Source organism: Pan troglodytes, chromosome 4 (genome assembly GCF_028858775.2).
Source record: "Pan troglodytes isolate AG18354 chromosome 4, NHGRI_mPanTro3-v2.0_pri, whole genome shotgun sequence".
Lineage (NCBI taxonomy): Eukaryota > Metazoa > Chordata > Mammalia > Primates > Hominidae > Pan > Pan troglodytes.
This window is the reverse complement of record NC_072402.2, coordinates 178,135,001-178,162,234: the sequence shown is the minus strand read 5'-3', so window position 1 is coordinate 178,162,234 and position 27,234 is coordinate 178,135,001. Positions and strand designations below refer to the sequence as shown.

Sequence of the window (27,234 nt, the reverse complement as noted above, 5' to 3'; positions counted from 1 at the left end):
CTGCGTAGTCTATTATGTGACCAAACCCCTCCTGGGGCTTTTTCCTCTCTCACATCAATGTGGAGGTTTTGACATTTACACACTACAACTCAGAGGCACAGAAGTTCTTTGTCCATCAATGAATGAAATTGCTGTCAACACCATCCCTCATTTCCACAGATAGTGTCAACAAACAAACTTGTGCCTACAGTTTGTTCAGCTGTTTCTAGATTAGATCGCAGCGCCTCCCAGGATAGCACGGGCTCCCTTGGGTCAACGGCTGGAGTGTCAAGGTTCCCCCCACCCTCATTGTCTCCCTGCCTCTCTGAGTGATCCCAGTCTGGACGTTGCACAGGCTCCCCGAAGTTCACTCTCCAGCACCAGGAAGGATTGAGGTCTCCTCTGTCTTTGGCCATTTCAGTGTGGCCTGTCTGACGTTCTGCCAGGTGTGTGCTGTGGGGACTGGCCCAGAGACCCCTTTCCAGCCTGCCCGGCCTGCACTGAGCAGGGCTTTCTCTGGGAGGCCTCCTTGGGCCTATCGCTGTGGCCATTTCCCTTGGCCCTCAAATGTCTGCTGTCCATGGGGCAGGTGCTCCAGCCGTGTGCTGGGTGTGGGGTTCTGTGCAGTGCTCACATGATAAGCTTCAAACACACAAAGCACTGCCTCCACAGCCTGAGCTGTCCTCCGCCCGCTGTCACACGCCTAGTGTCTTCCTGGGCCAAGGCCCAAGTACTGGGGACACAGAGTCCCTCAGACGACCCAGGCCTCATCTGCCTGCTGCTAGGGTCCTGTCTTGTTCTCTTCTTCCTGTGTCCCTATGGCACAACTTTCCCAGGGGAAATGGCTCTTATGCCATAGCTGCTTCCTTTCCCACTTCATGCCTTCATTTTGTAAACTCTGTGGTCTGAGTCCTCCAAGCTTAACTTTTTCAGAGTTCAAAGCAAAAGTATTTCTTTGTCTACCACCAAGTGGCAATGTTGTAAGATTTTAAAGGGACAAGGTCTTCACATTGTCACTTTTGCTGAATTAAATTAACGTGGCTAAGAGGCCGTTTCTTTTTCAAAGGGAGGAGAAATTGACTTCAATTCCTTTTTTTTTCTTTTTTCTTTTTTTTTTTTTTGAGATAGAGTCTCTCTCTCACCCAGGCTGGAGTGTAGTGGTGAGATCTCAGCTCACTGCAACCTCCACCTACTGGGTTCACGCAATTCTTCTGCCTCAGCCTCCCGTGTAGCTGGGATTACAGGCACCCGCCACCACGCCCAGCTAATTTTTTTGTATTTTTAGTAGAGATGGGGTTTCACCATGTTAGGCAGGATGGTCTCGAACTCCTGACCTTGTGATCCACTCACCTCGGCCTCCCAAAGTGCTGGGATTACAGGCGTGAGCCACCGCGCCCGGCCCCTGACTTCCATCCTTAACAGGAGAAGCTACAAACGCACATTGTAAAAGTGCATGAATATAAGAAGTGAGGCATGGTGGCCATCTTTGCCATCTACCACATTAATAGAAGAGAAAAAATAAAATAAAATAAAATAATAAAAAACTTGATGGATCCATAAACTGTAAGAAAGAAGGAATAAATGAACCACAGAATGATGAAACAAATAGAAAACAAATAGTAATACGGTAGATGTCAACCCAAATATATCAGTAATTACATTAAATGTAAATGGACTAAAGTCGAAGATTGTTGGTCTGTTTTTCTTAAGCCAAGAGACATTTTAAATATAAGCATACAGCCACAGCCAGTTATGCTATAATACTTGTTTTAAATATTAGGGCCAGGCACGGTGGCTCATGCCTATAATCCCAGCACTTAGGGAGGCCAGGGCAGGTGGATCACCTAAGGTCAGGAGTTCAAGACCAGCCTGGCCAACATGGCGAAACCCTGTCTCTACCAAAAATAGGAAAATTAGCTGGGCGTGGTGGCGGGCACCTGTAATTCCAGCTACTTCGGAGGCTGAGGTAGGAGAATCACTTGAACCTGGAAGGCAGAGGTTGCAGTGAGCCAAGATTGCACCATTGCACTCCAGCCTGGGTGACAGAGCAAGACTCCGTCTCAACAACAACAACAGAAAAAAATGTAAAACAAAAATTAGCTGGGCATGATGGCAAGCGCCTGTAATCCCAGCTACTCAGGAGGCTGAGGCAGGGGAATCACTTGAACTTGGGAGGCCAAGGTTGCAGTGAGCCGAGATTGCGCCACTGCACTCCAGCCTGGGTGAAAAGAGCAAAACTCCGTCTCTAAATAAATAAATATTGGCATTTTATTCAATGCACTGACATATTGGAGGGAATTTGAGCATAATGTGACTTTCGCATTTGTTCATGCATGATTTCATTTGCAAAACACACTAAGTGCATGCAGAACATTATGCCCAGTCCAGCTGCTCAAGCAACGTAGAAGTGTGCAGAAAGCACAAGCGCACACTTCCAGCTGGGTGTGTGACAAGCCACAGCCATGCACATTTGGCCGGACAAACTTCCACCCCACCCAGTTTCAGACAACCTCCCTTCCACCACCTCACAGTAAATCATAAGCTACAGCCCTTCCAAAACCACTTTAACAAGCAGCCTTGAGGTCTTGTTCAGGGTAAAATGCCACATTGATTGTAGTGTTTATGTATTTCTTCACTATTTAACCTGTGTACACTGTGCTGTCAATTTTTTGGTAACAACTTTATTGAGATATAATTCACATACCATATACTTAATGTGGCTTTCAGTATCTTCACAGAGTGGTGCAACCATCAGCACAATTGAACTCCTGACCCTGTGATCAGGAGAATGTTTCTGTCACTAGAAAGAAACCCCACACTCTTTAGGTAACACTCCCTCATGCTTCCATCCCTCCCCCACCCAAACCAATAAACAACCAGTAATCTACTTTCTACATATTTTCCCACTCTGGACATTTCATACAAATGAACTAGTATAATATGTGAGTTTTTTTGAGACTAGCTTTTTTTTTTTTTTTTGAGACAGAGTCTTGCTGTGTCGCCCAGGCTGGAGTGCAGTGGCGCGATCTCAGCTCACTGCAAGGTCCGCCTCCTGGGTTCAAGCGATTCTCCTGCCTCAACCTCCTGAGTCGCTGGAACTACAGGCGCCCGCCACCACGCCTGGCTACTTTTTTTTTGTATTTTCGTAGAGACGGAGTTTCATCACGTCGCCCAGGTTGGTCTGGAAGTTCTGAGCTCAGGTAATTCGCCCACCTCGGCCTCCCAAAGTGCTGGGATCACAGGTGTGAGCCGCCGCGCCCGGCCCTGACTGGCTTCTTTCAATTAGCATGATGTTTTCAAGATTCCTCTGTTATACCTCATTTCTTATCATGTGAGAATATTCCACCGTGTGAATACACCACGTGTTATTTATCATTCACTAGTTGATGGACATGTGAATTGTTTCCCTCTTTGGGTTATTCTGAATAATGCTGCTATAAGCATTTGGGCACACATTTCTGTGTGGACCTACATTTTCATTTCACTTCTCCTGGATCTACGTATGCCTGTGAGGGAAATTGCTGGGTCATATGGTAACTTGATGTTTAACATTTTGAGGAACTGCCATAATATTTCTAAAGCGACCGTACCACTTACCATCCCCACCAGCAGTAGATGAGAACTCTTTGATTTCTCCACATCTTTGCCAGCAATGTTTATTTTCCATTGTGTTGCTTATGCTCATCCTAGTTGGAATAAAGTGGTATCTCGTGGCTTACATTTGCATTTCCTTGGTGGATAATGACGCTGAGCATCTTTTCATGTGCTGATTTGGCCATTTGCACATCTTCTTTGGAGAAATTATTAAGATCCTTTGCCCATGTTTAATTGGGGTATTTGTGGTCTTTTTATTATTGACTTGTAACTGTTCTGTATAGATTCTAGATAAAGTTCCTTATCAAACATTTGATTTGCAAATATTTTCTCTCGTTCCATGGTTTTTTAAATGTATAATGTCCTTTGATGCACAAAAATGTCTTAATTTTGATGTCCAACTTATCCGTTTTTTCTTTCCTTGCATATCCTAGCTAAGCTTCCATTGCCAAATGAAGATTTACTGCTTGGCTTTCCTCAGAAGTTTATATTTTCATTTTTACATTTAGGCCTTGAGTTAATTTTTGATCCATTTTGAGTTAATTTTTGTCTATAGTGTGAGGTAAAGTTTCAACTTCATTGCTTATGGCTATCCAGCGGTACCAGCACCAGTTGTTGGCGAGGCCATTTCTTCTCGTGGTGAATGGTCTTACAAGCCTTGTTAAAAATAAAATGACCAAGAAGAGAATTCTGGGAAGATGGAGGAGCAGGAAGCCTGAGAAATCTCTCTCCTCACCTAGACAATAATACTCACAGAATCTGTCTGTTGTAGCTATTTTGGAACTCTGAAGTCCATTGAAGGCCTGCAACTTCCAGGAAAAGACTCGGATGGTACATTGTGGTTAATTTTGGTCAGTGAGCTCTTAGCATAGTTGCAGCTGCCTGTTCCCCACCTCTCATCCCCACAGCAGGCAACTGTGCACGTTCCTGGAGCAGCTTACAGATCGGTGACAGGAGCCAGGGTAGGTATAAGAGACCCTGTCCTCCAGATATTGAGTATCTGTTCTGATCACTGATTGCTTCATCTGATCACAGAAGTACAGACAAAGAGGCAGCAACCCTTGTTATTGCACTTTGCACTTTCTCCTTTTTTTTTTTCTTTTGAGACGGAGTCTTGCTCTGTCGCCCAGGCTGGAGTGCAGTGGCGCGATCTCAGCTCACTGCAAGCTCCGCCTCCCGGGTTCACGCCATTCTCCTGTCTCAGCCTCCCAAGTAGCTGGGACTATAGGCACCCGCCACCACGCCCGGCTAATTTTTTGTATTTTTAGTAGAGACGGGGTTTCACCGTGTTAGCCAGGATGGTCTCGATCTCCTGACCTCGTGATCCGCCACCTCGGCCTCCCAAAGTGCTGGGATTACAGGCCTGAGCCACCTTCTCCCATTGTTACAAGCCCCTCCCTTGCTGGCTAAAGTGACTTCCAGGGGACTTAGAGGACTGGTGACTTTTTCCCCCTTAATTTCTCTCTATTTCCCCTCCTTGGAGCAAGACAATAAAAAGTAGGACATTCAAAAGCAACTGCATATACAGGGGAAATTAGAAAGTTACCAAGCATGCCCAGGGGAAGGTGTAGTTTCAGAAAAGGCCTGAGAAGACCTTAAGGTTACACCTCAAGCTGGTCCTTAGCTCCAAGACAGTCTACAACAATTCCAAAAAAACAAAAAAGCAAAACACAAACAAATACAAAAGCAAAAAACAGCAAACCCTGGAGAAAGAGGAAATTCTGATTTTCAGAGTCACTAAAGTATTAGATTCAAATGTCCAGTTTTGACCAAAAAAAAAAAAAAAACCCACAAGAGTATACAAAGAAACAGTAAAGTATGGGCCATTCAAAATAAAAAATACACCAACAGGAACCATCCCTGCAAAAGAGCTGGGAGACGATCCACTACACAGACTTCATACCAACTGTCTAAAATATGTTCAAAGAGGCCAGGCATGGTGGCTCATGCCTGTAATCCCAGCACTTTGGGAGGCTGAGGCAGGTGGATCATGAGGTCATGAGTTCAAGACCAGCCTGGCCAAGATGGTGAAACCCCCTCTCTACTAAAAATACAAAAAATTAGCCGGGCACGGTGGCAGGCACCTGTAATCCCAGCTACTCAGGAGGCTGAGGCAGGACAATTGCTTGAACTCAGAGGGCAGAGGTTACAGTGAGCCGAGATCGGGCCACTGCACTCCAGCCTGGGTGACAGAGTGAGACTCTGTCTCAAAAATATATGTGTGTGTGTGTGTGTGTGTGTGTGCGCGTGTTCAAAGAACAAAAAGAATCTGTGGAAAGGCCAGGTGCAGTGGCTCACGCCTGTAATCCCAGCACTTTGGGAGGCTGAGGCGGGTGGATCACCTGAGGTCAGGAGTTCGAGACCAGCCTGACCAACCTAGTGAAACCCCATCTCTACTAAAAATACAAAAATTAGCTGGGCGTGGTGGCACGCTCGCCTGTAGTCCCAGCTACTCAGGAGGCTGAGGCAGGAGAATTGCTTGAACCTAGGAGGCGGAGGTTGCAGTGAGCCAAGATCGTGCCATTGCACTCCAGCCTGGGGAACAGGGTGAGACTCTGCCTCAAAAAAAAAAAAAAAAAAAATCTGTGGAGAAAGTCAAGAAGATGTAAGAACTAACTGGAGGCCCGGGCGCGGTGGCTCACACTGGTAATCCTAACACCTTGGGAGGCCGAGGCGGGTGGATCACGAGGTCAGGAGATCCCGTCTCTACCAAAAAAATACAAAAAATTAGCCGGCCGTGGTGGCGGGCACCTGTAGTCCCAGCTACTCAGGAGGCTGAGGCAGGAGAATGGCGTGAACCTGGTAGGCGGAGCTTTCAGTGAGTCGAGATTGCGCCACTGCACTCCAGCTTGGGTGACAGAGCAAGACTCTGTCTCAAAAAAAGAAAAAGAACAAAATGGAAATGTCAATAAGGAAATAGAAAACCTAAAAAGAGCCCCCCAGAATTCTGGAACTGAAATGTACAATGACTGAAAAGAAAAATTTACTAGAGACGGGTTTTCACCATGTTGACCAGGCTGGTCTTGAACTTCTGACCTCAGGTGATCCACTCTCTTCGGCCTCCCAAAGTGCTGGGATTACAGGCATGAGCTACCGTGCACGGCCTAAAATTTTTTTTTTTTTTTTTTTGAGACAGGGTCTCTCTATGTCACCCAGGCTGGAGTGCAGTGGCACAAACTTGGCTCACTGCAACCTCCACCTCCCAGGTTCAAGAGATTCTCTTGCCTCAGCCTCCCAGGTAGCTGGGACTACAAGCGCCCAACACCATGCCCAGCTAATTTTTTTTGTATTTTTAGTAGAGACGGAGTTTCACTATGTTGGTCAGGCTGGTCTTGAACTCCTGACCGTGTGATCCACTTGCCTCAGCCTCCCAAAGTGCTGGGATTACAGGCGTGAGCCACTGCTCCTGGTAAACAAAATTTTTAAATGACAGAAGTAAGTCCCTCTTTATCAGTAATTAAGTGTAAATAGATTAAATGCTACAATCAAGAGATTGAAAGGGTAAAAACATGATCCAATTATATGCTGTCTACAAGACACTCATTTTAGATCCAAAGATACAAATTTGAAAGTGAAAAGATGGAACAGGATATTCCACAGAAACAGTAACCAAAAGATTGCCCGTGTGGCTATGGTGATATCAAACAAAATAAACTTTGAGCCAAAAATTGTTACAAGAGACAACAAAGGACATTAAATGTTGATTAGAATAATAATAATAATAATAATAATAATAATAATAAATGTGACTAGGCATGGTGGCTCATGCCTGCAATTTCAACAATTTGGGAGGCCAAAGCAGGAGAATCACTTGAGCCCAGGAGTTCAAGACCATCTCGGGCAACATGGCGAAACCGTGTCTCTACAAAAAATACAAAAAAAAAAATTAGCTGGATATCGTGGTGCACACCTGTAGTCCCAGCTACTGGGGGGTGCTGAGGACGAAGGATCACTTGCACCTGGGAGGTCGAGGCTGCAATGAGCCATGAGTGCACCACTGCTCTCCAGTCTGGGTGACAGAATCAGACCCTGTCTCAAAAAAAAAAAAAAAAAAAAAAGAGTAAGTACATCAGGAATATATAACAGTTACAAATATATATACCTAATAACTGAGTCCCAAAATATATGAAGAAGCAAACGTCGGCAGAACTGAAGGGAGAAGTGGACAGTTTACAATAATACTTGCAGAATTCAATACCCTATTCACATTAATAAATAGATCAACCAGACAGAAGATAAATAAGGAAATAGAAAACTTTAAAACACAGCAAACCAAGTAGATCTAACAGGCATATACAGAGCAATCTACCCAATCACAGCAGAATATACATTCTTCTCAGGGGTACATGGGACATTTTCCAGGATATGACATATGTTAGGATACAAATTAAGTCTCAAAATATTTTAAAAGATAGATATCATACAAAATATCTTCTCCAACCAGAATAGGATGTAGTCAGTAATCAATAACAGAAGGAAAACTGGAAAATTCACAAAGTTTTGGAAATTACACACTTTCCAATGGATCAAAGAAGAAATTGCAAGGGAAGTTAGGAAATACTTAGACACAAAGGAAAATGGATCAATAAATGGATCAAAGAAGAAATTGCAAGGGAAGTTAGGAAATACTTAGACACAAAGGAAAACAAAACACAACATACCAAAACTTATGGATGGAGCAAAAGCAATGCTAAGAGGGAAAGTTTATAGCTATAAACATTTAGATTTTTTAAATCTCAAATCAACAACGTGATAATTTAAATAAGTAGGAAAAGGACAAGCTAAAATCAAAGCTAGCAGGAGATTAAAGATGAGATAAATAAAATAGAGAATAGAAAAATCACAGAGAAAATCAACAAAACCAAAAATTAGTTCTTCAAAATTATCAACAAAATCACAAACTTTAGCTGGATGGGCTAAGGAAAAAAGGGAGAAGAATTAAATTACCAAAATCAGAAATGAAAGTGAGGCCGTTAGTACCAATTTTACAGAAATAAAAAGGATTACACAAAAGCAACATAAGTAATTGTACAGCCACAAATTGGATAACACAGATGAAATGGACAAATTCCTAGAAACACAAAATCAACCAAGACTAAACCATGAAGAAATAGAAAATCTGAACAGACCTATAGTAAGAAAATTGAAACAGCAATCGAAAATCTCCCAACAAAGAAAAGTTCTAGGCCTGATGGCTTTGCCAGTGAATACTACCAAACATTTACAGAAGAATTAATACCAATCCTGTTCCAACTTCCCCAGGAAATTGTAGAAGAAACACTTCCTAACACATTCTACGAGGCCCGCATGACCTATACCAAAGTCAAAGACACTTCAAGAAAACTGCAAACCAACATCCCTTACAAACAGTGATGCAAAAATCCTCAACAGGCCAGGCACGCGGCTCACGCCTATAATCCCAGCACTTTGGGAGGTCCGGGGGGGGTGGATCACTTGAGGTCAGGAGTTCAAGACCCGCCTGGCCAGCATGGTGAAACCCCTCTCTACTAAAAATACAAAAATTAGCTGGGCGTGGTGAACATACCTGTAGTCCCAACTACTTTGGAGGCTGAGGCAAGAAAATCGCTTGAACCTGGGAGGGGGAGGTTGCAGTGAGCCAGGATCGCACCACTGCACTCCAGCCTGGGGGACAGAGCAATACCTTGTCTCAAAAAAAAAAAAAAAAAAACTCAAGAAAATACTGGCAAACTGAATTCAGCAGCATATTAAGGAGACTATACATTATGACCACGTAAGATTTATTGCTGGATTGTAAGGATAGTTCAACATGACCAGGCACAGCGGTTCATGCCTGTAATCCCAGCACTTTGGGAGGACAATGCAGAAGGATCACTTGAGCCCAGGAGTTCAAGACCATCCTGGGCAACATAGCAAGACCCTGTCTCTACAAAATAAACCTTTAAAAACAGAACACGCTTTGGCTACGCAGGCTCTTTTTTGGCTCCATATTAATTTTAGGGGTTTTTTTCTAGTTATGTGAGGAATGATGGTGGAGTTTTGATGGGAGTTGTACTGAATTTGTAGATTGCTTTTAGCAGTATGGTTATTTTCACAATATTCATTCTACCCATCCACGAGCATGGGATGTGCTTCCATTTGTGTCGTCTAATGATTTCTTTCAGCAGTGTTTTGCAGTTTTCCTTGTGTAGAGATCTTTCACCTCCTTGCTTGGGTATATTCTTAAGCATTTTATTTTATTTTATTTTTGCAGCTAGTGTAAAAGGGGTTGAGTTCTTGATTTGATTGTCAGGCTGGTTAATGTTGGTGTGTAGCAGAGCTGCTGATTGTTTTGTTTGTTTTTTGTTGAGAGTCTCACTCTGTCGCCCAGGCTGGAGTGCAGTGGCACGATCTCTCGGCTCACTGCAACCTCTGCCCCCCGGGTTCAGGTGATCCTCCCACCTCAGCCTCCCTAATAGCTGGGATTACAGGTGTGCGTCACCACGCTTGCCTAATTTTTTTGTAGAGACTGAGTTTCGCCATGTTCCCCGGGCTGGTCTCGAACTTCTGGGCTCAAGCGATCCTCTCGCCTGGGCCTCACGTGGTGAGCCACCGCGCCCAGCCCATTTTACTTTTCTGTACAAGCCGGGGCTCACTGTCTCCCCTGGCTTGGCGGGAAGGCGGCGGGCGGGGGAGGCGGAGAGGTGGGGACTGGGGGGTGGGGGGTGGCGGAGAGGTGGGGACTGGGGGGTGGGGGGTGGCGGTGGGGACTGGGGGGGTGGGGGGAGGCGGAGAGGTGGGGACTGGGGGGTGGGGGGTGGCGGCGGGGACTGGGGGGTGGGGGGTGGCGGAGAGGTGGGGACTGGGGGTGTGGGGGGTGGCGGCGGGGACTGGGGGGTGGGGGGAGGCGGAGAGGTGGGGACTGGGGGGTGGGGGTGGCGGTGGGGACTGGGGGGTGGGGGGTGGCGGTGGGGACTGGGGGGTGGGGGGAGGCGGAGAGGTGGGGACTGGGGGGTGGGGGGTGGCGGTGGGGACTGGGGGGGTGGGGGGTGGCGGCGGGGACGCAGGGTGGGCGAGGGCTGCGATAGAGGGAAAAGAGGAAGGGAAATTAGGGGCTTACTGCAGGCAGAGCAGCCTCCTTAGTATAAGAAGGTGGAGAGGAGGAGGAGGGAGGTCCCGGTTCTTTTCCATCCCACGCCCTCCACTTCCCAAGCTGCAAGAAGGAAACAGAAACAACACCCAGAGGTGTCCTCGGTTCCTTCTTGCCCTTCCACCACCGTCCAGCAACAAGGCGAGAGGAATCAAGTGCAGGACGGAGGCGGCGGGCAGTCACAGAAAAAACCACAAGCAGGTGAGCTGTGCGCCCGGCTCCCGCGCACGGATGAGGCCACCCCCCTGTGGAGCGGCCGCGGCAGGCAGGGCGCAGGGAAGGAGCCGCGCGGCGCCTCCAGCTCAAGCCTTAGCCCCACCGGGCCCCGCGGCTTCCCGGGCTGGGCCTCTGTCCCGCGCGCGCAGCACACGCCTCTCCACATGGCCTAGAGTTATTTTTAATGAGTATAGAGTCTCAATTTTGCAAGATGGAAAGAGCTCTGAAGACACGGATGGGGGTGACGTCAGCACAACAATGTGATCATACTTCATGCCGCTGAGTTGTATACCTAAAAACGGTTAAGATGCTAAATTTTATGAGTATTTTACCACAATTTTTAAAATAAGAAATAGAAACTTAAACAAATTAAGAAGCAAAAAACAAACAACCCCATTTAAAAGTGGGCAAAGGACATGAAAAGACACTTTTCAAAAGAAGACATACAGCCAACAAGCATATGAAAAAGATCCTGGACATCACTAATCACTCCAGCCTGGGGGACAGAGCAAGATCCTGTCAGTGAAAAAGAAAAGAAAGGTCAAATGTCAAATCTATTAAAAAATAACTAAGGCCGGGCGCAGTGGCTCACGCCTGTAATCCCAGCACTTTGGGAGGCCGAGGCGGGCAGATCACCAGGTCAGGAGTTCAAGACCAGCCTGGCCAACATAGTGAAACCCCGTCTCTACTAAAAATACAAAAATTGGCGGGGCTTGGTGGCATGTGCGCCTGTAGTTCCAGCTACTCGGGAGGCTGAGGCAGGAGAATCACTTGAACCCGGGAGGCAGAGGTTGTGGTGAGCCAAGATCTGCCACTCCATCTAAAAATAAATAAATAAATAGGCCTGGAGCGGTGGCTCACGCATGGAATCCCAGCAATCTGGAAGGCCGAGGCGGGCAGATCACGAGGTCAGGAGTTTAAGACCAGCCTGACCAACATGGCGAAACCCGGTCTCTACTAAAAATACAAAAATTAGCCGGGTGTGGTGGTGTGTGCCTGTAATCCCAGCTACTCAGGAAGCTGAGGCAGGAGAATCGCTTGAACCCGGGAGGCAGAGGTTGCAGTGAGCCGACATTGCACCACTGCATTCCAGCCTAGGCCACAAAGTGAGACTCCATCTCAAAAATAAAATAATATAAATAAATAAAGCTACAATAATTGCTAAAGGATCCATTTTATTAAAAGACATTAAGTGCAGCATCAAAACCATAAAACCTGGGAGGAGGAAGAGTAAAAATGGAGAGTTTCTGTATGAGATCAAAATTAAGCTATTACCATCTTAAATTAACTTGTTATAAGATGTTTTATGTAAGCCTCAGGGTAATCACAAAGCAAAAGCCTGTAATAGATGCACAAAAGATAAAAAGAAAAGAACCAAACCATACCGGAGTAGAAAGCCATCAAACCACAGAGGAGGAAAACAGAAGCTCTACAAAACAACTAGAAAACAATTTAACAAAATGGCAGGAGTAAGTACAGCCTATCAATAACGACCCAAAATATAAATGGATTAAATTATCTCAAAGATGTAGAGGGGCTGAATAAATAAAAAGGCAAGACTCAATTCTATGCTGCCTCAGCTCAGCTGTAAGGACACAGGTAGACCGAAAGTGAAGGGGTAGAAAAATATATTCTATGCAAATGGAAACTAAAAGAGAAGAAGAGTAGCTATACTTATATCAGACAAAATAGAATTGAAGTCAGAAAGTGTAAAAATATACAAGCAAGGTCATTATATTATGACAAAGGAGGCCATTCAGAAAAAGGATATCACAATTACAAATATAAGTGTACCCAATACCAGAGCACTCAAATGTAGAAAGCAAATATTAATAGATCTAAAGGGAGAAACAGACTGCAATCCGATGATAATAGGGGACCCCTATTCAACACCCCACTTCCAGGAGTGGGCAGACGATCCCAAGAGAAAATCAGTAAAGAACACTGGAGTTAAATCTATACTCTAGACCAAATGGACATAACTGATATTACAGAACGTTTCATCCAACAGCTGCAGAATACACTTTTTTTTTTTTGAGACGGAGTCTCGCTCTGTTGCCCAGGCTGGAGTGCAGTGGCCTCCCAGATTCAAGCAATTCTCTTGCCTCAGCCTCCTGAGTAGCTGGGATTACAGGCACATGCCATCACGCCCAGCTAATTTTTTGTATCTTTAGTAGAAACGGGGTTTCATCATGTTGGCCAGGCTGGTCTCGAACTCCTGACCTCATGATCCGCCCGCCTCAGCCTCCCAAAGTGCTGGGATTACAGACATGAGCCACCGCCTCTGGCCAGAATACATATTCTTTTTTTTTTTTTTTTTTTTTGAGACAGAGTCTCGCTTTGTCGCCCAGACTGGAGTGCAGTGGCGCGATCTCAGCTCAGTGCAAGCTCTGCCTCCCGGGTTCAAGCGATTCTCCTGCCTCAGCCTCCTGAGTAGCTGGGACTACAGGCGCCCGCCACCACGCCCTATTTTTTTTTTTTTTTTTTTGTATTTTTAGTAGAGACGGGGTTTCACCGAATACACATTCTTCTTATCAGCACATAGAATATTCTCCAGGATACACCATATCTTAGGCCACAAAACAAGTGTCAACAAATTCTAGCAAATTGAAATCAGATCAAGTATCTTTGCTGACCACACTGGAATAAAACTAGAAAATCAGTAAGAAGAGAATTTTGGAAACTGTACAAATATGTGGAAATTAAACGTGTTCCTGAATAGTCAAAGGAGAAATTAAGAGGGTAATTTAAAATTTTACTGAAACACACCAAAACCTAAGGGTTGCCGCAAAAGCAGTACTAAGAGGGAAGTTTATAACAATAAGCTCCTACATCAAAAAAATAGAAAAATTCCAAATAACCTAATAGTACACCTCAAAAAAACAAGAGCAAACCAGACCCAAAATTAGTAAAAAGAAAAGATATAATAAAGATCAGAGCAAAAATAAACAAAATAGAGACAATTTTTTAAAAGATCAACGAAACAAAGTTTTCTTTTGACAAGATAAATGAAACTGACAAACCATTAGCTAGACTAATTTAAGAAATACAGACGAGGCTGGGCGCAGTGGCTCACGCCTGTAATCCCAGCAATTTGGGAGGCCAAGGCGGGTGAATCACCTGAGGTCGGGAGTTCGAGACCAGCCTGACCAACATGGAGAAACCCCATCTTTATGAAAAATACAAAATTAGCCGGGTGTGGTGGTGCGTGCCTGTGATCCCAGCTACTCATGAGGCTGAGGCAGGAGAATCACTTGAACCCGGGAGGCAGAGGTTACAGTGAGCCAAGATCGCGCCACTGCACTCCAGCCTGGGCAACAAGAGCGAAACTCCGTCTCAAAAAAAAAAGTACATTCTTTCAGTCCTTCCACGTTCTTCTGCCTGCTTTGTTCTAGCCGTGCTGGCAGTTGATTAGATGGTGCTCACCCAGACTGAGGGTGGGTCTGCCTCTCCCAGCCCACTGACTCAAATGTTCATCTCCTTTGGCGACACCCTCACAGACACACCCAGGAACAATACTTTGCATCCTTCAATCCAATCAAGTTGACACTCAATATTAACCATCATATATATTAAAAATAAAAACGAAGAGATATTCCATGTTTATGGATTAAAAGAAAGTTGGTTCGCCCCAAATTGGTCATAGGCTAATTGTAACTCTAATCAAAATCCCAGCATATCATGTATGTGTGGAAGCTGATTAAAAATAAGTCTAAAATTTAAATGAAAATTCAACTTGTGAAAAATTCCAAAGTCACTTTTGAGGAACAGGTTGGAAGGATTTACGCTTCCAGATATGTAGATTTTTATATAACTAAGGTAATGAAGATATGGTACTATTGAAACCGACTCAATAGTCCCATAGATAGTTTTTTTGGATAAATGTAGAAATGGACGCTTCTGGTCTTAAAGCTTGAACCTTAAGTTTGTTTTAGCTGAGTTCCTTCCTCAGGAAACAACCTTCAGTCCTCAATAAAAAAAATAAAAAAATAAAGTATCAAAGAACTGAGAATCGCCAGATCTCCACATCCAGACAATGATGCTGGACCGTTCATCCATCATGATTGCTTCCTTGCCCCTCCTTAGTTTCTGTTTTGTTACACATTGTTTCATTTCTTCCTTGCTATGTAAAGCCCTGGTTTTAGTTGGTCAGGGAGATGGATTTGTCAGCCACAGCACCTGATTAAAACGTTCCTCCTTGACAATACTTCTCTCCTCTGTCATTGGCTTTCTGTATGGTGGGCGGCCGGACCTAGACGGAACCTGTGATGTTTTGGTGACAGTATCAGTACAAAAATAGACAAAGCTGAGAAAATGAACCATTCCGTGTCAATCGTTAATGTATGACTGAGGGGGAACTAGAGAAAAGTGTAGAAAGAATGACCTTCTCATCATGGTCATGAGATAGCAAGATACCTTTTTTTTTTTTTTTTTTTTTGAGACGGACTCTCACTCCATCACCCAGGGTGGAGTGCAGTGGTGCAATCTCTGCTCACTGCAAGCTCCGCCTCCCAGGTTCACGCCATCCTCCTGCCTCACCCTCCCGAGTAGCTGGGACTACAGACGCCCGCCACCACACCTAGCTAATTTTTTTGTATTTTTTGGTAGAGACGGGGTTTCACCGTGTTCGCTAGGATGGTCTCGATCTCCTGACCTCGTGATCTGCCCACCTCGGCCTCCGAGAGTGCTGGGATTACAGGTGTGAGCCACGGTGCCCGGCCAGTAGCAAGATATCTTTACGGGGTGAAAGACAGAAACTCGACACATGAACCTACTTTACGCTACACAGAGAAGGCAATTCCAGGGCCCGCAGGTCTAAATATGAAAGAGAAAATAAAACATTAAAATTTATAAGTGATAAAAAATAGTAAATATCTTCATGACATCAAGATAAAGGTTTCTTTAAAAGAACACAAGGCCGGGCGCGGTGGCTCACGCCTGTAATCCCAGCACTTTGGGAGGCCGAGGTGGGCGGATCACCTGAGGTCAAGAGTTCATGACCAGCCTGGCCAACATGACGAAACCCCATCTCTACTAAAAATACAAAATTTAGCCAGGCATGGTGGCACACGCATGTAGTCCCAGCTACTCAGGAGGCTGAGGCAGGAGAATCGCTTGAACCCAGGAGGCGGAGGTTGCAGTGAACCGAGATCTTGCCACTGCACTCCCGCCTGGGCAACAGAGCACGGCTCCATCGCAAACAAAAAATACTAGTAATAAAATAATGAGACACAAGCAACGCCAGCCATAAGGAAACCAATTCATAAGTGTGCTGTGTTAAAATGAAAATCTTCTGTCTTAATCCTGCCTCCCAAAAAGAGAGAGCATTAAGGAAGTGAAAAGTCAGACCCCGAATGAGAGGAGATGTGTAGCACAATGTACTCAAGTTCCTTTTCCACAGATGGCCTTGGCAGTGTCTGCATCCCACATGCTCTTCTGCATGTGACCTTGCCTCTCTCTAGTAATTGTGGGGAACATGTCCCCTAGGCAGGCTGTGACTTCTTCGAGACTATCTAGTTTCCACCTAGTTCTCTTGGATAGTCACTCTGGGGAAGCCACCTGCTACACAAGAACTTCAACTAGTGTGGGATTGTCATGCTGGAAAGACACTGAATGGGCGCACTGGTTGGCAGCCCCAGCTGAGCTTCTGGACAACAGCCAGCACCAACCACCGGGCACCCAACCCAGCTAAGTAAGCCCTTGTCAAATTCCTGACTCTCAAAAGCATGAGCAAAACGAAATTGCTGCTTTGCCCCACAACATCTTGGAGTACTTCATTATGCAGCAATAATAAAGGGACTGATAAAAGACTCATATGCAGAATATATAAAGAACTACAAATCAATAAGAAAAAGACAGATGGGGAGTAGTAAAGAGCAAAAGACTTGAAATCTAAATGGCCAATTATAAAAATGTGCTCAACCGCAATGGTAATTAAGGAAAAGCTAATAGATCAGGCACGGTGGCTCAGCTCCGTTAATCCCAGCACTTCGGGGTACTGAGGCGGGTGGATCACCCGAGGTCAGGAGTTTGAGGCCAGCCTGGCTAACATGGTGAAATCCCGTCTCTACTAAAAATACAAAAATTAGCTGGGCGTGGTGGCACATGCCTGTAATCCCAGCTTCTCCAGGGGCTGAGGCAGGAGAATTACTTGAACCTGGGAGGCGGAAGTTGCAGCGAGCCAGGATCGCGCCATTGCACTCCAGCCTGGGAACAGAGCAAGGCTCTGTCTCAAAAAAAAAAAAAAAGCTCATGAAACCGCAATGAGATGCCAACGCAAACCAACTAGAATGGCCACATTTTAAAAACCAAAACTGACGATACTGTGAGTAAAGGTGTGCAGCAACGGTAACTGCTTACACTGTTGTGAACATGCAAAATGGTACAAATCACTTGAAAAAATACTTGGCACTGGCTACCAAAGTTGAAGACAGCATGTGTACACCAGGAAACACATACAAGAGTGCTGTGGCAAAAGTTGGAAACTGGTAACCACTCAAACTTCCATTAATAGTAGGTGGACAAATTGTGGTGTATACTACTGTGGAAAACTTTGAAGTTACGAAAATGAGCAAAGTATAGATCATCACAGCAATATAGATGAATCTCACTAATGGTGTTGAGCAAAAGAATATAAATGGTATGAATGCACTGAGATAAAGTGAAAAAAAACAACAAGCAAAATGTGAGCTAAACAGTAGGGACACAAACAGAGGAGTAATAGACACTGGAGACTCCAAAAGCAGGGAGGGAGGGAAAGGGGCAAGGGCTGAAAAATCACCTTTTGGGTAGAGTGTCCACTATACAGGTGACGCGTACACCAAAAGCCCAGACTTCACCTGTACACAATATATGAATTAAGAAATCTGCACTTACGTCCTCTACGTATACTTTAAAATTTTAAAAGCACATTCTGGCCGGATGCGGCGGCTCATCCCTGTCATCCCAGCATTCTGGGAGGCTGAGGCAGGTGGATCACTTGAGCCCAGGAGTTCAAGACCAGCTTGGGCAACGTGGCGAAAACCCAGCTATGCAAAAAAGTCACTGGGTGTGGTGGCGCACACCTGTGGTCCCAGCTACTTGGGAGGCTGAGGTGGGAGGATCATTTGAGCCCGGGGGGTGTTGAGGCTGCAGTGAGCAGATATCATGTCACTGCACTCCAGCCTGGGTGACAAAGTGAGACCCTGTCTAAAAAAACAAACAAACAAACAAAAAACAAGTATATTCTGGGCAGGGCACAGCGGCTCATGCCTATAATCCCAGCACTTTGGGAGGCTGAGGTGGGCAGATCAGGAGGTCAGGAGTTTGAGACCAGCCTGGTCAACATGGTTAAACCCCCATCTCTACTAAAAATACAAAAATTAGCCGGGCATGGTGCCAGGCGCCTGGAATCACAGCTACTCACTCAGGAGGCTGAGGCGGGAGAATTGCTTGACCCCAGGAGGCAGAGGTTGCATTGCAGTGCAGTGAGATCGTCCCACTGCACTCCAGCCTGGGCAACAAGAGGGAGCCTTTGTCTGAGGGAAAAAAAAAAAGTACATTCTGAAAAAAAAAGCAAAACATATATTTTGATGATAAAATGATAAAGAAAAGCAGGGAAATGATAATGCCAGGGTAGTGGACATCTTCGGGGGTTAGTGAGGGGTTTGTGATGGGAAGTGAGGGGATGTGGGGATGTCATTCTACATCCCTTGGCCTGGGGAATGGAAACACAGGTATTTGTTGCTTTAAAATTCAGGTTTATAATATGCTGATATATTATGTACTTTCCATAAGTGTGTTACATCTCATAATCTTTCAAAGCTAAAAAAAATCAATATATGATTGATAAATACCTAACTTCATGTATCACTTGGTTACCTAGTTTCCCCAACCTTATTTGTTAAATTATCTACACTATCCGCACTGATTTGTGATTCCAGCTTAATAATATAGCCACTTCTTACCTGGATTGGAGAGAGCTGGTAGTGGTTATTGAAAATCTACTCTTGCTTTTTGGCGAGGATGAAAGGGCTTTGGGGGGCGGGGGTGGGGGGATGGAAAATGTGAATGAAACGAAAAGCAGGGAGGGAGGTTGAGACAGTCATGGTCATGGGCTTCATTATTAAACAGGAAAATTCTAGAGACAAACTGAAAAGAGAACGGAAGTCTGTAAGAGGGTTGCCAAGTCAGAAAGCAAAAGCAAAGTGTCGCTTTATTAAAAAGGTGGGGGCGGGTCCTGATTGAGCTGAGAACAAAACATTTGGGGGACTTCTAAAGCTAGGAGGTCAGGCCTGCAGGGAGGGGGTCGGTCATCCCGGGTGTCCCGCTCATGGGTGCGGCTTCCATCGACCCTGTCCATCGACACTGTCCATCGACACTGTGCAGGTAGTTAAACACTGCTGAACGGGTTTTGTTTTTGCTTTTTTTTTTTTGGCTCCCAGACTGGAGTGCAGTGGCGCGATCTCGGCTCACTGCAACCTCCTTCTCCCGGGTTCAAGCGATTCTCCTGCCTCAGCCCCCGAGAAGCTGGGATTACAGGCGCGCACAACCAAGCTCGGCGTATTATTTTATTTATTTATTTGTTTATTTTTGAGACTGGGTCTCCCTATGTTGCCCCAGCTGGTGCCACTATTTTCAAAGATGTAACATACTGCTATTTTTACAGGTATTGCTTTTTTGCTTAGTCTAGATTTTACTGATGGAAAGAAAGGACAGAAAAGAGCGCGTGCCGCATTTTGCTCCCCTTTGCCCACCAGGCTCCATTACCTCCGGAGCGCACAGCGAGGCCGTCTGCGTTACCCGCGTCCCCGCGCCCGGAGCCGCCCAGGAGGGGGCCCGGACCCTGTGGTGCGGAGCGCGCACTGCTCGGGTGGACCGGACGCCCCGCGGCGGGCTGGGAGGGACGGGGGGAGGGGGGGCGCGGGGAGCGGCCTGAATCCCCGGCCCGCCTCCGGCCCCCGCCCCGCCCCGCCCCGCCCCAGGCCAGCCGGCGCCCGCGCCCGCGCGGACACTTTCAGCCCCGAGCCGCGGCCGCTCAGCTCGGACCCACGCGCAGCGGCCGGAGATGCAGCCGGGCGCCGCGCTGTGCCTGCGACTGTGGCTCTGCCTGGGACTCCTGGACGGTGAGCGCGGCGAACGGGCCACCCGCCCGAGCGTGGGGCTGGCCGGGGAGGGGGTACCGCGCACCTGGGGCGGGCGCTGAGACCGCTCCGACGGGTACGGGCGGGGGACACGGTGGCCCCGGTGCGCGGACGCCTGAGGGGAGCACGGCGCTTGGGGCCCGGGACCTCGGGATGAGGAAGGGGCGGGCGGGGACTGCAGCCGGGTCAGGGCCAGGGCGGCCGGGCCGAGCCCTCCCGGCCCCTGAATCCGCTTCTCCGTCGGTGGCTCGGCGTCCTCGGAGCCGGGCCCTGCCGGGCTGCGCGCTGAGCCCGGATCCTTCGCGCCCTTACTCGCTTCCCCGCGGGCTCCCCGCGCCGCGCCGTCCCGACCCACGCGCGCCGGAGATCCCGGCCATCCCGGCCGGGCCCCAGACTCGGGTGCGCACTTCCCGACGCCCAGCGTCTCCGCTCGCGGTCGGTCCCCCAGAGGGCGCTCGAGACGGGCTTCCCCCTTCCCGTGGCCGGCGACTGCGGGGACAGGGGCTGGGGACTACCGCGCGCCCGAGGCGGACGGGTGCAGGTGCACGCTGGCACTGGAGACGAATCTTGAGGAGGCGAATCGCGGGCTGTCAGCGCCGCAGAAGGGGCGGAAGGCCAGGGGTCCCCGGATTTGAGGGGACAGGGGCCTTGAAGGCCAGCTGAGGAGCAGAGACCCCCACGGGAGGGTCCCCTGCACAGGAGAGGCGGGGTTCGGTTTGTGTTGGGAATGTGGCTCTGGCGGGGAGAGACGCAGACCTGAAGCGGAGGCGGAGGGGTTGGAAAGAGGGACTGTGGGGGATGAGCGGGGGGCAGAGGGAGTGGATGGAGATGTCAGGGAGGAAGCTGAGAAGATGAGCTGGGAGCCCCCACGGAGCTGGTGTCCCTGGAAATCAAACGGTGTAAGGGCGGGGTCAGGGGTTCCAGTGTCTGAAGGGGAGTGCCGGGAGCCCTGAAGTCAGCGATGGGGACCTCAACATTTCTGCACGCCATAGGAATTAAATACTGGCTTTACATGCTTGTAATTCTCACAGGGAGTGTCAGACCCATTTTACACATGGAGAAGCTTAGACCAAGGACATGTGTCACTTCTCCAAGGTCCCCAGGAGGCCCAAAGTAAGCCTGACAAAGCCTGCCTTTGCTCACCACCTGTATGTCCACTGGCTGAAGGGCAGAGGACAGGAGAGGGGGCAGGTCTGGCTCAACCAGGGGAGGAGGGTGGAGAACATCTATCTGGGCCTCCGAGTCGGGCAGGCCAGATCAGGGCGCTGCCCTTGGCCCTCCTGGACCCAGCCCAGGACCAGGCTCCCACAGGTGCTCAGGATGTATTTGTCGAGTGGCTGGTAGACCTTGGTTGGACTGCAGGGCTGTAGAATGGGAGACGCTTATCCTGGAGGAGACATGGGACAGGCACCTGGGCGCAGTGTCTGAGCTGGGTTGAGTAGCTGGAGAGGAAGAGAGAGACCCGGGAGGGGAACCCTGGAGGAGGGGCCCAGAGGGCAAGGGGGCTTCCAGGGATCCAGGGAACATTCTGCAGGTATAAGGAGAACCAGGAGAGGCCAGTGTCCTGGTGCTCCTGGGTGGAGCACAGAGGGACGTGGGGTGAAGGGTGAGGAAGCTATTCCCTGCAGTAAGTAGTGACTCTTAGTGACCCAGTTATGAAGAGGAGAGAGGGCATTAGTTGGGGGCCCCATGGAGAGGGGTGTCCTGGGCTGGACCTGGGTTTGGCTGGTGGGGAGATGGCAGTGAAGACAGAGGTCATCCCTCCGTGAGCCCTGCACCTTGCTGTACCCCCTGCTAGGCTGAAGACCCCGGGAGCCCCCAGCTTGATGGGGGATGCCATGGCGGGAGCACAAGCCCTCAGCTGCAGTCGGGTGTCAGGGCAGCTGGTCCGGTGGGAGCTGCAGTCAGGTGTCAGGGCAGCTGGTCCGGTGGGAGCTGCAGTCGGGTGTCAGGGCAGCTGGTCCGGTGGGAGCAGGCCAGAAGCCTGAGCATCCTGAAGCTGACCCCTTAAAAGTGTGCTATTGATCATAGAACCAGACTCTTGTCCTGCCTCTGCCGTAAAGTCCTTTCTGTGTGACCTGGGCCCCCTCCTTTCCCCTCCCTGCACCTCAGTTTCCCCAAGCATAGCCATGGCACAAGCATAGCCATGGCACAAGCATAGTCATGGCACAAGCATAGCCATGGCACAAGCTGACAAGCCCCGAGGTTGTGTGGGTTGTGTGTGCTTGGGCTGGACTCCAAGACCCAGATGCCTGCTGCAGTTCCACAGTCTTGCCCCGGTGGAGAGGGTAGGTCACAGATGTCTCTTGGGGCTTAGTCTAGAGAGAGGCCATTGGCACCTCTGCACTGTGGCTACCAGCTCAGGGACATGCAGGAGCAGGGTCTGCTGGGCATCTGGAGTGGCCTGGTCTCAGGACGTTTGCCCTTGCTGCGACCTGGGTCACAAAGGCCCAGATGTGGACAGATGTGTGGCCCAGGGATGCAAGTCACTGCAGGCAGGATGTGGGGATCAGGCCCACTTTACTTGGGCCTGGGGACCTTCTGCTCCAGCTCAGGGCTCTGAGGACTCGAATGCAGGTGCTGTTCCCTCGTCCACCAGGCCTATGGCACAGAGCCAGTGTGGCTGAAGGAGTCCTGAGCCCTCCCAGAGCATAGGGCCCACATGGCTGGGCCCAGACAGGGTACGAGGTGTGATGTGTGGTCTGTCTGGCGAATTCTTCACTGTAACCCCCAGCAGTGGCACCCCGACCCAGGGAAGGAGCCTGCAGTTCTATGCAAGACCCCAGCATAGTGCCTGTTCGGGGTGGCCCAGGGAGGACTTGGACCTGGCCCCATCGCACAGGGGTTTCCTGTGCCTTGCAGGGACACAGACATGCCATCAGACGTGTATTGCCCAGGGATGAAAGTGTTCAGGGGCCCTGGTGAGGCCCAGCTGGTGGCTGTAAGCTGCACAGGAAGGCGGTGTCACTTCCAGCTAAGGGCTTCCTGGTGGGGTCTGCAGAACTCCAGGACAGGGAATTCCAAGCAGAGCAAAGAACCCCATGAAGCCCCAGAGACAGGCAAGTCCAGATGGTGAATGTGGCCAAGTGGGTGGTCCGGTGAGGTTAGAGTCTGGGAGGAGTGGATGGGAGGTAGGGGAAACGAGGCTGGAGACGGGGCAGTGCCAGCAGCAAGGAGGCTGGTGTCCAGGGGAGACAGGAACTGCAAGTGGATAACCCAGCGGATAAACTGGGGTGGAGGCAGGTAGCAGCTGGGGATGGTGGGGACAGAGGAAGTCCCAGGTCTCTGGCTTCAAGGATAATTTATCAAAGGGAGACCCTGGGAGAGGAGCAGGACCTTGGGTGGAGGTAGGCAATGGGATTTCCTGGGAGACCTCAGCTGATGCACCCGGCCAGATAAGGAGGGAGGAAAGTTGGGAGCACTTGAGTATGATGGGACAGAGGGGAATGGGGGAACCAGGGAAATTAAGCGAATCAGCTGCAAGGGGAGGTTCTTCTCTGTGTCTGGCTTACTCCCCTCCTGCTGCCGTATTTTCCTCCACAGGGCAGTTTTCTCTCCACCAAGGCCTATGCCCCACGTCCCTCTGAGATGCCCCTCGGAGTTGGGGGTGGGCAGGGAGAGGGGTCTGGAGAGCCTCTCACACCCCCTAGACTCTGAGCAAGATTCAGTCAGTGTGTCCAGCTGGAGCCAGGGATTCCTGAGTTTCGATCCTTTTCAGACACTGGCTTCCTCTGGAATCTGGGTTTTCCGGTCACACTGAGGAGACAGGTCTGGGAGCAGGAAGATGCGGGCATTCATTCCCGGAGGAGGAGCAGGGCGCCAGCCCTGGCCGGGCTGGACGGGGTAACAGCAGGCACACCCCCGGCCCCGTCTGAGGCCCGCACCACCCTAGCCCACGGCCAGGCCTGGGTAGATCCAGGTGGTGAGTAGGGGAGGCCCGCCACGTGGCCGGCGAGGTCAGCAGGGGTTCATGGGAAAGGACTTGTCGGCCACAGGAGAGGACATCCTGCCTGCATTTCCCTCTTCCTGCGGCAGGAGCTGGTGGCCCCGATTTAGCAGCACTGGGGGGCCACCTCTGCGCCAGCTGGGTTGTCTGATAACGCCGCTCGTCCTGCCGGCCAGCAAGCAGAGCCTTGACCCCACGGAAGCCGGGGAAACTGCCTGGCATAGCTGGCTGCCCCACGGCGGCCGTGTGCTGGGAGCTTGGCATCTGCTCAGGCCCCCTCCTCCTGGTCTCCACCCCCACGGGGTACTCAGGCAGCCCACGCTCCCCGCAGGTCCAGCCCTTCTCAACCTCATCACCACTCCCTGTTTCCAGCATCTTCCAGAAATTTGTCTCCATTCTGCCCCAAAGGGACTGCTGTAAAATACAAATCTGAGCCTTCAGGGCACCCCCCCCACTCACCCACAAGATAAGCACCAGCTTCTTGGGCTCATGGTACCGGCCCTTCCTGCTGGAGTCCCAGGCTGTCCCTAGCCCCGCGTCCACCCAGCCTACACCCACTGCACACACCAGCCCCCCAGCACCATGGCCTCTCGCCCACCCTGGACATGCCCTTTGGGAGACTACTGGGAACTCCAGGCAGACGGTGCTGCTCCAAGCGGAAGGGGCCTCCGGGGCAGGTGATGGCTTCGTTCCCGCTCACAGTGTGCCTCAGACTTTCAGGTGGGTTTAGGGGAAGCCCCTATCATCACCCAACTCGACACGCTGTCCTCGAAGCTACTCTAAATTCTACCAAATGGAGATTGATTTGTTTTAAGCAGCAAGCGTGCACCGGCACATGCACACAGATGTGGCGTGTCCGGCAGTGGGCCGCACCTCCGTGTGAAGTGGTTTCTCAGATTGCTTCACCGCAGGGCACGTACAGGTTTTAACCTCGTCACGCAGACCTTATTATGCTTATTTTGGAGATTAGGAAATTCAGGCCACAAGGGTGAAACGGCTCTCTAGATAATAGATGGCTCATTTCAGGGGGGTAATAGGTGTCTGACATCTGGTTCCAAATAGCATGGGGGCCAAGCGGGAAAGAAGGGGCAGGCACACAGGCCACTGTCCACATTCCCCAGGGAATGCCCTAGAGGGCTGGCCAGGTGGACTCTTCAATTTCTAACCACCTCATGGCCATTTTTACTTTGCTGTCCCAGAGACCTTTACAAAGCAGCATGTTGCAGACATTTCCCCCAGGTCCACCACGCGCCCGGCGTGCCCCTCCCTGCACAGCCTCTCCACCCTCCCGGTACCCTGTGCCCTCTTTCCGCTCACGCCTACACCTGCCCACACATTCTATGGCTTCTTTTGGTCCCTTGGATCCTCAAAACCAGCCACGGGTAAATTGCTGGCCAAGTCCAATCCTGGGAATATGCCACGACGAAAAGACACACAGAAGCCCTTGTCTTGAACTAAAGAACTGTTAAGGGCCGGTCATGGTGGCTCACGCCTGTAATCCCAGCACTTCGGGAGGCCAAGGCGGGCGGATCACAAGGTTAAGAGTTTGAGAGCCTGGCCAACACAGTGAAACCCCATCTCTACTAAAAATACAAAAATTAGCTGCGCGGTGGCAGGCGTCTGTAATCCCAACTACTTGGGAGGCTGAGGCAGGAGAACTGTTTGAAACTGGGAGGCAGAGGTTGCAGTGAGCCGAGACCGTGCCACTGCACTACAGCCTGGGCGACAGGGCGAGACTCCGCCTCAAAAAAAAAAACCTGTTAAAAGTGGTAATGAGCCGGCCGCTCCACAGAGCTATGGTAAAGTGCAGGAGTCCTGGGTGGGGAGCCTCGGTGTGAGATGCTGGGGAAGCGGCACAGCAGCTCAGACATCAGAGGTGGGGAGGGGCTGTTCCAGATCTAGGGCACATGGAGGTCTGGAGCCGCACCGGGCGGGTGGCAGGGAGGCCAAGGAGGTGCCAGATTCTGCCCATAAGCAGCAAAGGGGCAGGGGATGGTTTTAGGCAGGAGAGGGACTTGTGTTCTAGAAAGATCATCTGACCCCGAGCAAGGACTGGGCCAGTGGGAGACACTGGTGTTGCCACCCGGGGGGGAGCCATTGAGGCTGGCCTGCAGCGGGGAGGGGAGGAGGGAAAGTGGAGGGACAGCACCCCTGCAATGCCCGGGAGGGGTTCTGCGGCCAGAAAGCATCCACGCCAAGCTGCGGTCAGGATGGTGAGGAGAGGTGGGGGCAGGGGCCTGGCACTCTCAGCCACCCCCCCCACGGTGCCCTCCTCCTGGGCCCGCTCCTACTCAGTCTGCAAAGCCCATTTCAGCTCAGAATGGAGGCATTTGGTGACCGATTGGCTGTGGGGGATGAGCGGGGTCAGGAATGTCTGGTGGGTGAGCATCACCTGGACAGCCAACCTAGTGGGAGGGAGAGCAGTGTTTCCCGCGCTGATGGAAGAGATGATTACATTTTGTAAAATGCAGAAATGCAAATTATACAGACATCTGTAGAATGAATAGTAGCTTCCCCTAATCCTGTCTTCCCAAGACAATATCTGAATGGTCATGTGTTTTGGAATGCGTTAACCTCTGTGTGCCAGCTTCCTATCTGTACAGTGGCAATACGGAGGCAACCGCAGGGGTGTGAAGGCATGTGGAATGCACACATGCGTAGGGCTGTGCTTCACATGGACAGTGCTCGGTGCACGCTTGCTGCTGTTGTAGCAGGAGGTCTTGGGAAAGGAGAATTTGGAGAATTTGCCATCGGTGTATGGATGCTGTTTATCGTTACCGTGTGGGTGCCTCCTTCTCCACATTCTCTCCAGCGCTGGGAATTCTCATTCTTTGTGGTACTTGCTCCTCTGGCAGGTGCACAGTTGTGAGCTCCGTGCCTCCAGTCATCCTCCCCAGTGTGAGATGTGGGCTGGGCTCGAGGGCCGGGGTCCTCCAGGACTGGAGCCCAGGAGAGCTGTCAGGGAGGGTGGGAGCACAGAGTGGGGTTGAAGCCCCCCGGCATGCCACCATCGAGAGAGAGAGTACATCCAGCGAGCAGGACAGGGCCCGAGGCCGGCTGGGGACCTGGGGCTGCTTCCACGGCCTCATCACCTTCACCATGCTCCATCTGCTCCATCTACTTGAGGGCCCAAAGTCACCGGCACTCTGGCCTGTGTGCCCGCCTCCTGGGCCAGCAAGCTCCTAATCAGTCTACAACGCCCCTTTCAGCTCACATGAATCCTCTCCCACCAGCGAGGCCCCCATGCTCTGATGACAACACAGGGTCAC

General features: G+C 49.8%; 1 protein-coding gene across 6 annotated transcripts in view; it reads left to right on the top strand.

The window, feature by feature from the left end:
- Window positions 1-19,859: 19,859 nt before the first annotated feature.
- FLT4 (fms related receptor tyrosine kinase 4) overlaps window positions 19,860-27,234 on the top strand; it is a 49,230-nt gene continuing 41,855 nt past the window's right edge. For 5 of the 6 annotated variants that reach the window (XM_009450334.3, XM_016954471.2, XM_009450337.4 and 2 more), the window contains exon 1: window positions 19,862-20,001. In XM_009450334.3, the coding sequence (XP_009448609.1) occupies window positions 19,944-20,001 (58 nt within the window). In that variant the 5' untranslated portion in view covers window positions 19,862-19,943. Of the gene's footprint in view, window positions 20,002-27,234 lie in introns of all 6 variants that reach the window. The other variant, XM_518160.7, reaches the window with a different exon arrangement.